The 16,107-nt window shown below is 47.5% G+C and overlaps 1 protein-coding gene across 6 annotated transcripts in view; it reads left to right on the top strand.

Annotated features, from left to right (window-relative positions):
- Positions 1-16,107, top strand: part of LOC149459085 (latent-transforming growth factor beta-binding protein 3-like) — a 999,560-nt gene that overhangs the window by 307,900 nt on the left and 675,553 nt on the right. For all 6 annotated transcript variants that reach the window (XM_089681663.1, XM_089681666.1, XM_089681665.1 and 3 more), the window contains exons 7-9: positions 13,943-14,101; positions 14,319-14,543; positions 15,319-15,338. In XM_089681663.1, coding sequence (XP_089537789.1) covers positions 13,943-14,101; positions 14,319-14,543; positions 15,319-15,338 — 404 coding nt within the window. The remainder of the gene's footprint in view (positions 1-13,942; positions 14,102-14,318; positions 14,544-15,318; positions 15,339-16,107) is intronic.

Here is a 16,107-nt window from a genome sequence, read left to right as displayed (position 1 = left end):
TGTTTTTGGTAAAAAAAATCTCAATAAGTGTATATTGATTGCTTTGTGTGAAAGTTATAGCATCTACAAACTATGGTATAGATACTGTAATTTGTGCCTTTTTTTGCTATACAGCGCTGCACTAATTCAAATGATAATTGCGCGGTCATGCAATGCTGTACCCAAACGAAATTTACTTCCTTTTTTCAAACAAATAGAGCTTTCTTTTGGTGGTATTTGATCACCTGTGCGCTTTTTATTTTTTGCGCTATAAACAAAAAAAACGAAAATTTTGAAAAAAAACAATATTTTCTACTTTCAGCTATAAAAAATATATCGTAAACTCAAAGTTAGTCATAAATTTAAGCCAAAATGTATCCTGCTACATGTTTTTGGTAAAAAAAATCCTGTGCATTAGCGGGCAAACTGGCGCTATCTAGGAGGGGCGCTAACACTATCGGAAGTCACCAGTGACACTAATACAGTGATCAGTAAAAATCTGTTCACTGTAATCAATGACACTGGTGACAGGGCAGTGAAGGGGTTAACTGGGGGGGGGGGGGGGCGATCAAGGGGTTAGACGGGATTATTGGTGTATTAGCGGGCAATCTGGCGCTATCTGGGAGGGGCACTAACACTATCGGAAGTCGCCAGCGACACTGATACAGTGATCAGTAAAAATCGGTTCACTGATCAGTGACACTGGTGACAGGGCAGTGAAGGGGTTAACTGGGGGGGGGGGATTAAGGAGTTAAATGGGATTACTGGTGTACTAGCGGGCAATCTGGCGCTATCTGGGAGGGGCGCTAACACTATCGGAAGTCGCCAGCGACACTGATACAGTGATCAGTAAAAATTGGTTCACTGATCAGCGACACTGGTGACAGGGCAGTGAAGGGGTTAACGGGGGGGGGGGGGCGATCAAGGGGTTAAACGGGATTACTGGTGTACTGGCGGGCAAACTGGCGCTATCTGGGAGGGGCACTAACACTATCGGAAGTCGCCAGCGACACTGATACAGTGATCAGTAAAAATTGGTTCACTGATCAGTGACACTGGTGACAGGGCAGTGAAGGGGTTAACTGGGGGGGGCAATCAAGGGGTTAAACGGGATTACTGGTGTACTGGCGGGCAATCTGGCGCGATCTGGGAGGGGCGCTAACACTATCGGAAGTCGCCAGCGACACTGATACAGTGATCAGTAAAAATTGGTTCACTGATCAGTGACACTGGTGACAGGGCAGTGAAGGGGTTAACTGCGGGGGGGGGGGGGCGATCAAGGGGTTAGACGGGACTACTGGTGTATTAGCGGGCAAACTGGCGCTATCTGGGAGGGGCGCTAACTCAATCAGAAGTCGCCAGCGACACTGATACAGTGATCAGTAAAAATCGCTTCACTGATCAGTGACACTGGTGACAGGGCAGTGAAGGGGTTAACTGGGGGGGGACGATCAAGGGGTTAGACGGGATTATTGGTGTATTAGCGGGCAATCTGGCGCTATCTGGGAGGGGCGCTAACACTATCGGAAGTCGCCAGCGACATTGATACAGTGATCAGTAAAAATCGGTTCAGTGATCAGTGACACTGGTGACAGGGCAGTAAAGGGGTTAACTGGGGGGGGGAGATTAAGGGGTTAAATAGGATTACTGGTGTACTAGCGGGCAATCTGGCGCTACCTGGGAGGGGCGCTAACACTATCGGAAGTCGCCAGCGACACTGATACAGTAATCCGTTAAATTGGTTCACTGATCAGTGACACTGGTGACAGGGCAGTGAAGGGGTTAACTGGGGGGGGATCAAGGGGTTAAAAAGGATTACTGGTGTACTGGCGGGCAAACTGGCGCAATCTGGGAGGGGCGCTAACACTATCGGAAGTCGCCAGCGACACTGATACAGTGATCAGTAAAAATCGGTTCACTGATCAGTGACACTGGTGACAGGGCAGTGAAGGGGTTAACTGGGGGGGGGCGATCAAGGGGTTAAACGGGATTACTGGTGTACTGGCGGGCAATCTGGCGCTATCTGGGAGGGGCGCTAACACTATCGGAAGTCGCCTGCGACACTGATACAGTGATCAGTAAAAATCGGTTCACTGATCAGTGACACTGGTGACAGGGCAGTGAAGGGGTTAACTGGGGGGGGGAGGGGGGCGATCAAGGGGTTAGACGGGATTATTGGTGTACTAGCGGGCAATCTGGCGCTATCTGGAAGGGGCGCTAACACTATCGGAAGTCGCCAGCGACACTGATACAGTGATCAGTAAAAATTGGTTCACTGATCAGTGACACTGGTGACAGGGCAGTGAAGGGGTTAACTGGGGGGGGCGATCAAGGGGTTAAACGGGATTACTGGTGTACTGGCGGGCAATCTGGCGCTATCTGGGAGGGGCGCTAACACTATCGGAAGTCGCCAGCGACACTGATACAGTGATCAGTAAAAATTGGTTCACTGATCAGTGACACTGGTGACAGGGCAGTGAAGGGGTTAACGGGGGGGGGGGGAGATTAAGGGGTTAAACGGAATTACTGGTGTACTAGCGGGCAATCTGGCGCTATCTGGGAGAGGCGCTAACACTATCGGAAGTCACCAGCGACACTGATACAGTGATCAGTAAAAATTGGTTCACTGATCAGTGACACTTGTGACAGGGCAGTGAAAGGGTTAACTTAGGGGGGGGGCGATCAAGGGGTTAAACGGGATTACTGGTGTACTGGCGGGCAATCTGGCGCTATCTGAGAGGGGCGCTAACACTATCGGAAGTCACCAGCGACACTGATACAGTGATCAGTAAAAATCGGTTCACTGATCAGTGACACTGGTGACAGGGCAGTGAAGGGGTTAACTGGGGGGGGGGGCGATCAAGGGGTTAGACGGGATTATTGGTGTATTAGCGGGCAATCTGGCGCTATCTGGGAGGGGTGCTAACACTATCGGAAGTCGCCAGCGACACTGATACAGTGATCAGTAAAAATCGGTTCACTGATCAGTGACACTGGTGACAGGGCAGTGAAGGGGTTAACTGGGGGGGGGATTAAGAGGTTAAATGGGATTACTGGTGTACTAGCGGGCAATCTGGCGCTATCTGGGAGGGGCACTAACACTATCGGAAGTCGCCAGCGACACTGATACAGTGATCAGTAAAAATTGGTTCACCTATCAGTGACACTGGTGACAGGGCAGTGAAGGGGTTAACTGGGGGGGGCGATCAAGGGGTTAAACGGGATTACTGGTGTACTGGCGGGCAATCTGGCGCTATCTGGGAGGGGCGCTAACACTATCGGAAGTCGCCAGCGACACTGATACAGTGATCAGTAAAAATTGGTTCACTGATCAGTGACACTGGTGACAGGGCAGTGAAGGGGTTAACTGGGGGGGGGGGCGATCAAGGGGTTAGACGGGACTACTGGTGTATTAGCGGGCAAACTGGCGCTATCTGGGAGGGGCGCTAACTCAATCAAAAGTCGCCAGCGACACTGATACAGTGATCAGTAAAAATCGCTTCACTGATCAGTGACACTGGTGACAGGGCAGTGAAGGGGTTAACTGGGGGGGGGGGGGGGCGATCAAGGGGTTAGACAGGATTATTGGTGTATTAGCGGGCAATCTGACGCTATCTGGGAGGGGCGCTAACACTATCGGAATTCGCCAGCGACACTGATACAGTGATCAGTAAAAATCGGTTCACTGATCAGTGACACTGGTGACAGGGCAGTGAAGGGGTTAACTGGGAGGGGGGATTAAGGGGTTAAATGGGATTACTGGTGTACTAGCGGTCAATCTGGCGCTATCTGGGAGGGGTGCTTACACTATCGGAAGTCGCCAGCGACACTGATACAGTGATCAGTAAAAATTGGTTCACTGATCAGTGACACTGGTGACAGGGCAGTGAAGGGGTTAACGGGGGGGGGGGGGTGATCAAGGGGTTAAACGGGATTATTGGTGTACTGGCAGGAAATCTGGCGCTATCTGGGAGGGGCGCTAACACTATCGGAAGTCGCCAGCGACACTGATACAGTGATCAGTAAAAATCGGTTCACTGATCAGCGACACTGGTGACAGGGCAGTGAAGGGGTTAACTGGGGGGGGGGTGATCAAGGGGTTAGACGGGACTACTGGTGTATTAGCAGGCAAACTGGCGCTATCTGAGAGGGGTGCTAACACTATCGGAAGTCGCCAGCGACACTGATACAGTGATCCGCAAAATTGGTTCACTGATCAGTGACACTGGTGACAGGGCAGTGAAGGGGTTAACTGGGGGGGGCGATCAAGGGGTTAAACGGGATTACTGGTGTACTGGCGGGCAAACTGGCGCTATCTGGAAGGGGCGCTAACACTATCGGAAGTCGCCAGCGACACTGATACAGTGATCAGCAAAAATCGGTTCACTGATCAGTGACACTGGTGACATGGCAGTGAAGGGGTTAACTAGGGGGGGGGGGGATTAAGGGGTTAAATGGGATTACTGGTGTACTAGCGGGCAATCTGGCGCTATCTGGGAGGGGCGCTAACACTATCGGAAGTCGCCAGCGACACTGATACAGTGATCAGTAAAAATCGGTTCACTGATCAGTGACACTGGTGACAGGGCAGTGAACGGGTTAACTGGGGGGGGGGGCGATCAAGGGGTTAGACGGGACTATTGGTGTATTAGCGGGCAAACTGGCGCTATCTGGGAGGGGCGCTAACTCTATCAGAAGTCGCCAGCGACACTGATACAGTGATCAGTAAAAATCGCTTCACTGATCAGTGACACTGGTGACAGGGCAGTGAAGGGGTTAACTGGGGGGGGGCGATCAGGGGGTTAAATGTGACCTAGAGTGTTCTAACTGTAAATGTGTGCTGTTTTACTCACGTTTACTGTGTCTTCTTCTCTGTCTGGAACGGAATGTGTCCAGGCAGAGAAGAATGACATCATATCTTGCCCTGTGTAAATGTCAACACAGGACAGGATAGGACAGGGACCGATCATGTGATTTCAGCCAGAAATCACTGGCTGAAATCTAATGATTGATCCCTCCTGGATCGAATCGTGTCACCCACGGGTCGGCGGGAGTGCGCGCACCCTACCCGCGAATGTGCCGGGAGCGCGGAGCACGTTTTAAAACGTGCTTTTGCGCTCCACTGCCGCCCTGCATACGTATATATACAGTGGCAGGGCGGCAAGCGGTATAAAAGACACCTGTCCACAACCTCAAACAGTCACACTACAAACTCTCTCATAGTTGAGGTCTACCTATGATGCCAATTACAGGCCTCTCTCATCTTTTTAAGTGGGAGAACTTGCACAATTGGTGGCTGACTAAATACTTTTTTGCCCCACTGTATATATTTATATATTAGTCCAACAATCCCTAAATCCGCATTAGAAACTGAAGACAAGTTACAGCACAAACTTCTTCTTTTATCATTAAAATTAATCTGCTACATTATCACAACAAATTGGCAACAGATTCAAGCAAGCAACAGCCCTTCATCAGGCCATACACATGCATACAACTACAGTACATGGTATCATCAGTGTGTTAAATAGTCTGAACTAATCAGGAAATACATTTCAAATATATTAAACATTCATATACCCTTCAATTTACATTTTTCTCTAAATAATCTACAGTGTACAGCAGGGGTCCTCAAACTTTTTAAACGGGGCCAGTTCAATGTCCCTCAGACCGTTGGAGGGCAGGACTATAGTTTAAAAAAAAAAACTATGAACAAATGCGGACACAGTACAGGAGATGACCAGAGACTGCGGACATAGTACATGAGATGACCCGAGACTGCGGACATATAACAGCGGCGGGAATACTGGGCTGGCAGCTCCATAAGACGCAGAGACATTTCCCCCCAAGTGTGTCTTATGGAGTGAAATATACGGTAAATGCAGGACACCTTGTTGGGTCAGATCTGTGTACAATGTAAAGAGAGAGAGGGGGGGGAGAGAGAGAGAGGAGGGGGGAAGGAGAGAGAGGGGAGGGGGGGGGAGAGAGAGGGGGGAGGGGGAGAGAGGGGGTCAGAGAGAGAGGAGGGGGGAGAGAGGGGGGGAGAGTGGGGGGAGAGGGGGAGAGAGGAGGGGGAGAGAGAGGAGGGGAAAGAGGGGAGGGGGAGAGAGGGGAGGGGGAGAGAGGGGGGGAGAGAGAGTAGGGGGGAGAGGGGAGGGGGGAGGGGGAGAGAGAGGAGGCGATCAAGGGGTTAAACGGGATTACTGGTGTACTGGCGGGCAAACTGGCGCTATCTGGGAGGGGCGCTAACACTATCGGAATTCGCCAGCGACACTGATACAGTGATCAGTAAAAATTGGTTCACTGATCAGTGACACTGGTGACAGGGCAGTGAAGGGGTTAACTGGGGGGGGGCGATCAAGGGGTTAGACGGGAATATTGGTGTATTAGCGGGCAATCTGGCGCTATCTGGGAGGGGCGCTAAAACTATCGGAAGTCGCCAGCGACACTGATACAGTGATCAGTAAAAATCGGTTCACTGATCAGTGACACTGGTGACAGGGCAGTGAAGGGGTTAGCTGGGGGGGGGATTAAGGGGTTAAATGGGATTACTGGTATACTAGCAGGTAATCTGGCGCTATCTGGGAGGGGCGCTAACACTATCGGAAGTCGCCAGCGACACTGATACAGTGATCAGTAAAAATTGGTTCACTGATCAGTGACACTGGTGACAGGGCAGTGAAGGGGTTAAAAGGCGGGGGGGTGATCAAGGGGTTAAACGGGATTACTGGTGTACTGGCGGGCAATCTGGAGCTATCTGGGAGGGGCGCTAACACTATCGGAAGTCGCCAGCGACACTGATCCAGTGATCAGTAAAAATCGGTTCACTGATCAGTGACACTGGTGACAGGGCAGTGAAGGGGTTAACTAGGGGGGGGGGGGGGGGGCGATCAAGGGGTTAGACGGGACTACTGGTGTATTAGCGGGCAAACTGGCGCTATCTGGGAGGGGCGCTAACTCTATCAGAAGTCGCCAGCGACACTGATCCAGTGATCAGTAAAAATCGCTTCACTGATCAGTGACACTGGTGACAGGGCAGTGAAGGGGTTAACTGGGGGGGGGGGCGATCAGGGGGTTAAATGTGACCTAGAGTGTTCTAACTGTAAATGTGTGCTGTTTTACTCACGTTTACTGTGTCTTCTTCTCTGTCTGGAACGGAATGTGTCCAGGCAGAGAAGAATGACATCATATCCTGCCCTGTGTAAATGTCAACACAGGACAGGATAGGACAGGGACCTATCATGTGATTTCAGCCAGAAATCACTGGCTGAAATCTAATGATTGATCCCTCCTGGATCGAATCGTGTCACCCACGGGTTGGCGGGAGCGCGCGCCCCCTACCCGTGAATGTGCCGGGAGCGCGGAGCACGTTTTAAAACGTGCTTTTGCGCTCCACTGCCGCCCTGCATACGTATATATACAGTGGCAGGGCGGCAAGCGGTATAAAAGACACCTGTCCACAACCTCAAACAGTCACACTACAAACTCTCTCATAGTTGAGGTCTATGATGCCATTTACAGGCCTCTCTCATCTTTTTAAGTGGGAGAACTTGCACAATTGGTGGCTGACTAAATACTTTTTTGCCCCACTGTATATATTTATATATTAGTCCAACAATCCCTAAATCCACATTAGAAACTGAAGACAAGTTACAGCACAAACTTCTTCTTTTATCATTAAAATTAATCTACTACATTATCACAACAAATTGGCAACAGATTCAAGCAAGCAACAGCCCTTCATCAGGCCATACACATGCATATAACTACAGTACATGGTATCATCAGTGTGTTAAATAGTCTGAGCTAATCAGGAAATACATTTCAAATATATTAAACATTCATATACCCTTCAATTTACATTTTTCTCTAAATAATCTACAGTGTACAGCAGGGGTCCTCAAACTTTTTAAACGGGGCCAGTTCAATGTCCCTCAGACCGCTGGAGGGCAGGACTATAGTTTAAAAAAAAAAACTATGAACAAATGCGGACACAGTACAGGAGATGACCAGAGACTGCGGACATATAACAGCGGCGGGAATACTGGGCTGGCCGCTCCATAAGACGCAGAGACATTTCCCCCCAAGTGTGTCTTATGGAGTGAAATATACGGTAAATGCAGGACACCTTGTTGGGTCAGATCTGTGTACAATGTAAAGAGAGAGGGGGGGAGAGAGAGAGGAGGGGGGAAGGAGAGAGAGAGGAGGGGGAGGGGGAGAGAGAAGAGGGGGGAAGGAGAGAGGGGAGGGGGAGGGGGAGAGGATGGGGGGAGAGAGAGGGGGTCAGAGAGAGAGAAGGGGGGAGAGATAGGAGGGGGGAGAGGGGGGTGGAGGGGGAGAGAGGGGGGAGAGGAGGGGGAGGGGGGGAGGGGAGAGAGAGGGGAGGGGGGGGGAGAGTAGGGGGGAGGGGGAGAGAGGGGAGGGGGGAGGGGGAGAGAGAGGAGGCGATCAAGGGGTTAAACGGGATTATTGGTGTACTGGCGGGCAAACTGGCGCTATCTGGGAGGGGCGTAACACTATCGGAAGTCGCCAGCGACACTGATACAGTGATCAGTAAAAATTGGTTCACTGATCAGTGACACTGGTGACAGGGCAGTGAAGGGGTTAACTGGGGGGGGGGGCGATCAAGGGGTTAGACGGGATTATTGGTGTATTAGCGGGCAATCTGGCGCTATCTGGGAGGGGCGCTAAAACTATCGGAAGTCGCCAGCGACACTGATACAGTGATCAGTAAAAATCGGTTCACTGATCAGTGACACTGGTGACAGGGCAGTGAAGGGGTTAACTGGGGGGGGGGGATTAAGGGGTTAAATGGGATTACTGGTGTACTAGCGGGCAATCTGGCGCTATCTGGGAGGGGCGCTAACACTATCGGAAGTCGCCAGCGACACTGATACAGTGATCAGTAAAAATTGGTTCACTGATCAGTGACACTGGTGACAGGGCAGTGAAGGGGTTAACTGGGGGGGGTGATCAAGGGGTTAAACGGGATTACTGGTGTACTGGCGGGCAATCTGGCGCTATCTGGGAGGGGCGCTAACACTATCGGAAGTCGCCAGCGACACTGATACAGTGATCAGTAAAAATTGGTTCACTGATCAGTGACACTGGTGACAGGGCAGTGAAGGGGTTAACTGGGGGGGGAGATTAAGGGGTTAAATGGGATTACTAGTGTACTAGCGGGCAATCTGGCGCTATCTGGGAGGGGCGCTAACACTATCGGAAGTCGCCAGCGACACTGATACAGTGATCAGTAAAAATTGGTTCACTGATCAGTGACACTGGTGACAGGGCAGTGAAGGGGTTAACTGGGGGGGGGAGATTAAGGGGTTAAATGGGATTACTAGTGTACTAGCGGGCAATCTGGCGCTATCTGGGAGGGGCGCTAACACTATCGGAAGTCGCCAGCGACACTGATACAGTGATCAGTAAAAATTGGTTCACTGATCAGTGACACTGGTGACAGGGCAGTGAAAGGGTTAACTAGGGGGGGCGATCAAGGGGTTAAACGGGACTACTGGTGTATTAGCGGGCAAACTGGCGCTATCTGAGAGGGGCGCTAACACTATCGGAAGTCGCCAGCGACACTGATACAGTGATCAGTAAAAATCGCTTCACTGATCAGTGACACTGGTGACAGGGCAGTGAAGGGGTTAACTGGGGGGGGGGGCGATCAGGGGGTTAAATGTGACCTAGAGTTTTCTAACTGTAAATGTGTGCTGTTTTACTTACGTTTACTGTGTCTTCTTCTCTGTCTGGAACGGAATGTGTCCAGGCAGAGAAGAATGACATCATATCCTGCCCTGTGTAAATGTCAACACAGGACAGGACAGGACAGGGACCGATCATGTGATTTCAGCCAGAAATCACTGGCTGAAATCTAATGATTGATCCCTCCTGGATCGAATCGTGTCACCCACGGGTCGGCGGGAGCGCGCGCCCCCTACCCGCGAATGTGTCGGGAGCACGTTTTAAAACGTGCTTTTGCGCTCCACTGCCGCCCTGCATACGTATATACAGTGGCAGGGCAGCAAGCGGTTAACCAGCTGACTTTTGATCCATGTATGGCCGGATTTAATCAGACTACCACACTTTCCCCAGTTTGATGGTCAAAGTCTGATACTTCTAATTGTTATACCAATTGCTTCCAAATATATATATTTACAGTGGGGCAAAAAAGTATTTAGTCAGCCACCAATTGTGCAAGTTCTCCCACTTAAAAAGATGAGAGAGGCCTGTAATTGGCATCATAGGTAGACCTCAACTATGAGAGACAAAATGAGAAAACAAAACCAGACAATCACATTGGCTGATTTGGAAAGAATGTATTTGCAAATTCTGGTGGAAAATAAGTATTTGGTCAATATCAAAAGTTCATCTCAATATTTTGTTATATATCCTTTGTTGGCAATGACAGAGGTCAAACGTTTCCTGTAAGTCTTCACAAGGTTGGCACACACTGTTGCTGGTATGTTGGCCCATTCCTCCATGCAGATCTCCTCTAGAGCAGTGATGTTTTGGGGCTGTTGCTGGGCAACACGGACTTTCAACTCCCTCCAAAGGTTTTCTATGGGGTTGAGATCTGGAGACTGGCTAGGCCACTCCAGGGCCTTGAAATGCTTCTTACGAAGCCACTCCTTCATTGCCCGGGCGGTATGTTTGGGATCATTGTCATGTTGGAAGACCCAGCCACGTTTCATCTTCAATGCCCTTGCTGATGGAAGGAGGTTTGCACTCAAAATCTCATGATACATGGCCCCATTCATTCATTCTGTCCTGTACATGGATCAGTCATCCTGGTCCCTTTGCGGAGAAACAGCCCCAAAGCATGATGTTGCCACCTCCATGCTTCACAGTAGGTATGGTGTTCTTTGGATGCAACTCAGCATTCTCTCTCCTCCAAACACGACGAGTTGTGTTTCTACCAAACAGTTCTATTTTGGCTTCATCTGACCATATGACATATGACATATGACATTCTCCCAATTCTCCCAATTCTCATCCAAATGCTCTCTAGCAAACGTCAGACGGGCCCGGACATGTACTGGCTTAAGCAGGGGGACACGTCTGGCACTGCATTATCTGAGTCCCTGGCGGCGTAGTGTGTTACTGATGGTAGCCTTTGTTACGTTGGTCCCAGCTCTCTGCAGGTCATTCACTAGGTCCCCCCGTGTGGTCCTGGGATTTTTGTTCACCGTACTTGTGATCATTTTGACCCCACGGGGTGAGATCTTGCGTGGAGCCCCAGATCGAGGGAGATTATCAGTGGTCTTGTATGTCTTCCATTTTCTAATTATTGCTCCCACAGTTGATTTGTTCACACCAAGCTGCTTGCCTATTGCAGATTCAGTCTTCCCAGCCTGGTGCAGGTCTACAATTTTGTTTCTGGTGTCTTTCGACAGCTCTTTGGTCTTCACCATAGTGGAGTTTGTAGTGTGACTGTTTGAGGTTGTGGACAGGTGTCTTTTATACTGATAACAAGTTCAAACAGGTGCCACTGATACAGGTAATGAGTGCAGAACAGAGGAGCCTCTTAAAGAAGAAGGTACAGGTCTGTGAGAGCCAGAAATCTTGCTTGTTTGTAGGTGACCAAATACTTATTTTCCACCATAATTTGCAAATAAATTCTTTCCAAATCAGCCAATGTGATTGTTTGGATTTTTTTTCTCATTTTGTCTCTCATATGATGCTAATTACAGGCCTCTCTCATCATTTTTAAGTGGGAGAACTTGCACAATTGGTGGCTGACTAAATACTTTTTTGCCCCACTGTATATATTTATATATTAGTCCAACAATCCCTAAATCCACATTAGAAACTGAAGACAAGTTACAGCACAAACTTCTTCTTTTATCATTAAAATTAATCTGCTACATTATCACAACAAATTGGCAACAGATTCAAGCAAGCAACAGCCCTTCATCAGGCCATACACATGCATACAACTACAGTACATGGTATCATCAGTGTGTTAAATAGTCTGAACTAATCAGGAAATACATTTCAAATATATTAAACATTCATATACCCTTAAATTTACATTTTTCTCTAAATAATCTACAGTGTACAGCAGGGGTCCTCAAACTTTTTAAACGGGGCCAGTTCAATGTCCCTCAGACCGTTGGAGGGCAGGACTATAGTTTAAAAAAAAAAAACTATGAACAAATGCGGACACAGTACATGAGATGACCAGAGACTGCGGACATATAACGGCGGCGGGAATACTGGGCTGGCCGCTCCGTAAGACGCACAGACATTTCCCCCCAAGTGTGTCTTATGGAGTGAAATATACGGTAAATGCAGGACACCTTGTTGGGTCAGCTCTGTGTACAATGTAAAGAGAGAGGGGGGGGAGAGAGAGAGGAGGGGGGAAGGAGAGAGAGAGGAGGGGGGAGAGAGAGGGGGGAGGGGAGAGAGAGAGGATGGGGGGGAGAGAGGGGGTCAGAGAGAGAGGAGGGGGGAGAGATAGGAGGGGGGAGAGAGGAGGGGGGAGAGAGGAGGGGGGAGAGAGGGGGGAGGGGAGAGAGAGGAGGGGAGAGGGGGGAGAGGGGAGGGGGAGAGAGGGGAGGGGGGAGGGGGAGAGAGAGGAGGGGGGAGCATCACCAGGGATGAAACCCAGCGTCTGGTGATGTTTATGCATTCCAGATTTCAGGCTGTAATTGACTGCAAAGGATTTGCAACCAAGTATTAAAAAGTGAAAGTTTGATTTATGATTATTATTCTGTCCCATTACTTTTGGTCCCTTAACAAGTGGGAGGCACATATGCAAACTGTTGTAATTCCTACACCGTTCATCTGATTTGGATGTGAATACCCTCAAATTAAAGCTGACAGTCTGCAGTTAAAGCACATCTTGTTCGTTTCATTTCAAATCCATTGTGGTGGTGTATAGAGCCAAAAATGTTAGAATTGTGTCGATGTCCCAATATTTATGGACCTGACGGTATAATATAAAAATATATAATTTCTTTATTGGATGTTTTTACTATCTCTATCACTTGTATCTTTTAACATTCTATAATATATTCGAGACAACTGACGTTCATGTGTCAAGTCTGTTGCTATATTGTGATGTTCTAGGTTTTGTGGTATGTATTCATATGCATATAAAAAAACATCATTAAGACTATGTGTTTTGGCTATTCTTGTAGCCCTGATGAAGGGGGAGTGATATTGCCCCAAAACACATTGGCTGTTTTTTAATTACTTTTTTAATCAATAGTTAAATTATCTTAGACTTTTTTATCTGATTTTGGTCTTGCACTCCTTTCTGTATTTTTACCTTTTACATATAATTCAGGTATGAGTCTCTGACTATTATTCTTAGAATATTACTCTAACCAAAATGAATATTAAAGAACAATTCTGGTATTAACTTATTCAATTGTTCATAAAATTGTAACAAAGATGCCTTCTCTCCCTTACATATAGCAAAAGCATACATCATTAAAGTGATAATAATCCATTTAAAAAAAAAAATTGTCCCCCCACAGGCTCCAGTCATAATATGCTGGTATGCACCACATACTAGCACATTATGACAGACTTACCTAAATAATGGATCCCTCCAGCGGCACACTTTAACCACTGACAGGGATTCCATCTTCACCCTGTCTTCCTTCGGGGTTTGCGGGCTCTGGCCTTTTGAATGACTGAGCCACGTTGACTTCACACCTGCGCGTGCATGGGAGTTACAGCGGCAGCATGCCACCCATTGAGAGCGCAGTGCACATGTGCCGATGAGGTCACTGGCTGCTACACATGGGAATATCTCATAAATAAACATCCTTAGTATAGGATTCAAGGGGGGCACAGGGACTCTACTATTGTTTTGAAGTCTAAAAGAGATATTTCCAGGCTAATGTTTAGTCATCATATATATGAATAAATTGCTCCATTTGATTTTGTTTAGCAAGGCAAGCAAAAGAAGACAGTGATACTGAACACTTACTCTTTCTCACAGAGGAGAAGTCTGCCGTGAAAAGTCTCTGCTACAGGCTTGTTGGATCGGATGGACAGTGCCAGCATCCTATTTCTATCCGAATGACCCAACAGTTGTGTTGCTGTAGTGTGGGAAAAGCATGGGGACCTCATTGTGAAGCTTGTCCTGCAGAGGGGACAGGTAGGAATTATGCACAGGAAGGTAACACAAACAGTAAACATATTTATATAGAGTTGCTCTTGCTGAAATGTAAAGATAAATGTATGAACACTGAACATCTTTATCTCTGATTTTATTTATATTACTTTAAAAATACAATATTATGAATACTATAATGCAGTTTTTAAACATTGTGTTTCTCTCTTAGCCCTGTTAATCCCTTTTCATTACCTTGCAGCCTCCTTTACAGAGATTTGCCCAGCTGGGAAAGGTTACCATATATTCAGTACTCATCACACATTTATGATTCAGGGACAGAGTGATATTACTCTTCATTTGCAGCCAGATCTGGGTGACCAGCAGGCTCTTCCTCCAAGAACTCTTGATGTGGTCCCACCTCCAAACATATTAGAACTTCCTCCACCTCAAAAGATATCTGAGCTTGATTCCTCTGAAGGACAGCGTAAGTTACCATCTTCATATGCAAATATACAGTATAACCAGGGCTTTTTTTCCTCAGAGAATAGGTGCAGGAACTCCCCCCTATAACTCACCCTTTGTCTCCGTCCCCTATGCACCTTCCCTTGTTTTTACCCTTACTCACCTCCCAGTACCACCCTTTTTAGACCCCCCCCCGCAACAATGGACCCCCACAACAAAATACCACCCCAGCAACATTAGACCCCCTAGAGCAACAACAAATCTACCAGCAGCCAGCATTATTAGACCCTTCAGCAACCAGCAACAGGCAGCCTCTTCCTCAACAGTAGATCCGTCTCAGGAACAACTGGCCCCACAGCAACAATATATCCCCCCACCACCAACAATATACTGCCCTGCAAAAAAAGGATCCCCTCTAGTGACAATAGATAATATAGCATCAATTGACCTTTCAGCACACCACAGCACCCCTGGCCATTACATACACTCAGTGTTGGAGGTGCCGGAACTGCTTTCCCCCACGATCCCGCTGACAAAAGGCCCTGAGTATAACAAATTAAATCTAAACAAAAATGGAATTTACTTTGTAGTTGCTCTGTATCTGAAGTGCAGATATCAAAAGAAAATCTCAATAGGTGTTTCAGGATCATAACAGAGTATGAAGGAACAATCAGATAATTGATTTGCAGAACAGATAAATACTGTATTTCTGTCTGAAAGCCTGATCAGCTATGTACATGTATCAACTATGGAGCATTAATAGCATACATGCTAAATATATTTCCTATCTTTTACAGGTGAAGTAACTGCAGCCATGGTAAGCTTCTGCATTGATGCTATCACTTCAAAGTTTAATACATCATTTAAACAAGCTTTGGATGAACTGCTGATCGGGGGCACAAATTGAAAACGCAGGGCACCAATAGCAAAATTGTAATGCCACTTTCCATCAGGAAGCAAATACAGCACCTCTATAGAACTCTAATGACCATACAATAAGCTATTTGAGCCAGGGCCTAAACTGAGCACTTCATTGTAGGCTTAGATTGGTGCCAGTGTCACTTTCCCTCATTACATTGATGGCCAGTGGCATTTCTCCTAACCAAACCATAGTAAATGTATGTGCCCCTGTCATAGCTATACCAAAATGAAACAGATACAGAGAGAGACTTAACTATAGGCACTGTAATAGAATTTCCACTTAAATTCTACCTTGTCTTCATTATCCCACCCTGCCCCTAGAACCTGAAGCAGTCATGTGGGCTTTTACGATGGAAGTTACACTACTGCTGCTAACGTCCTAAGTGCTAATCCTCCAGTAACTGATGCTGACATACAGTATTTTATTATGTTATTTATTCTTTATTTTATTTCTGTCACAAGGTGACTAAAAAGAACTTTGTGTATAGTATATGCCATTTAGTGACAGATCGGCTTTATCAAGGCAACATTGGTTTAAATAGACCACTGATGCTTTTGGCTTTCTGTAGATCTATCTATTTTTTGGTCTTCACTTTACTTTGTAGTTTGATGTCCTCAACTGGATATAACTTTATATAACTTTATTGACATGTACAGTACACTGT

This window comes from Staurois parvus, unplaced genomic scaffold (genome assembly GCF_062004578.1).
Source record: "Staurois parvus isolate SC_StPar_1 unplaced genomic scaffold, SC_StPar_1.0 ptg000275l, whole genome shotgun sequence".
In the NCBI taxonomy this organism is placed as follows: domain Eukaryota; kingdom Metazoa; phylum Chordata; class Amphibia; order Anura; family Ranidae; genus Staurois; species Staurois parvus.
The sequence above is the reverse complement of the archived record's forward strand: the minus strand, read 5'-3'. Positions and strand labels throughout refer to the sequence as shown.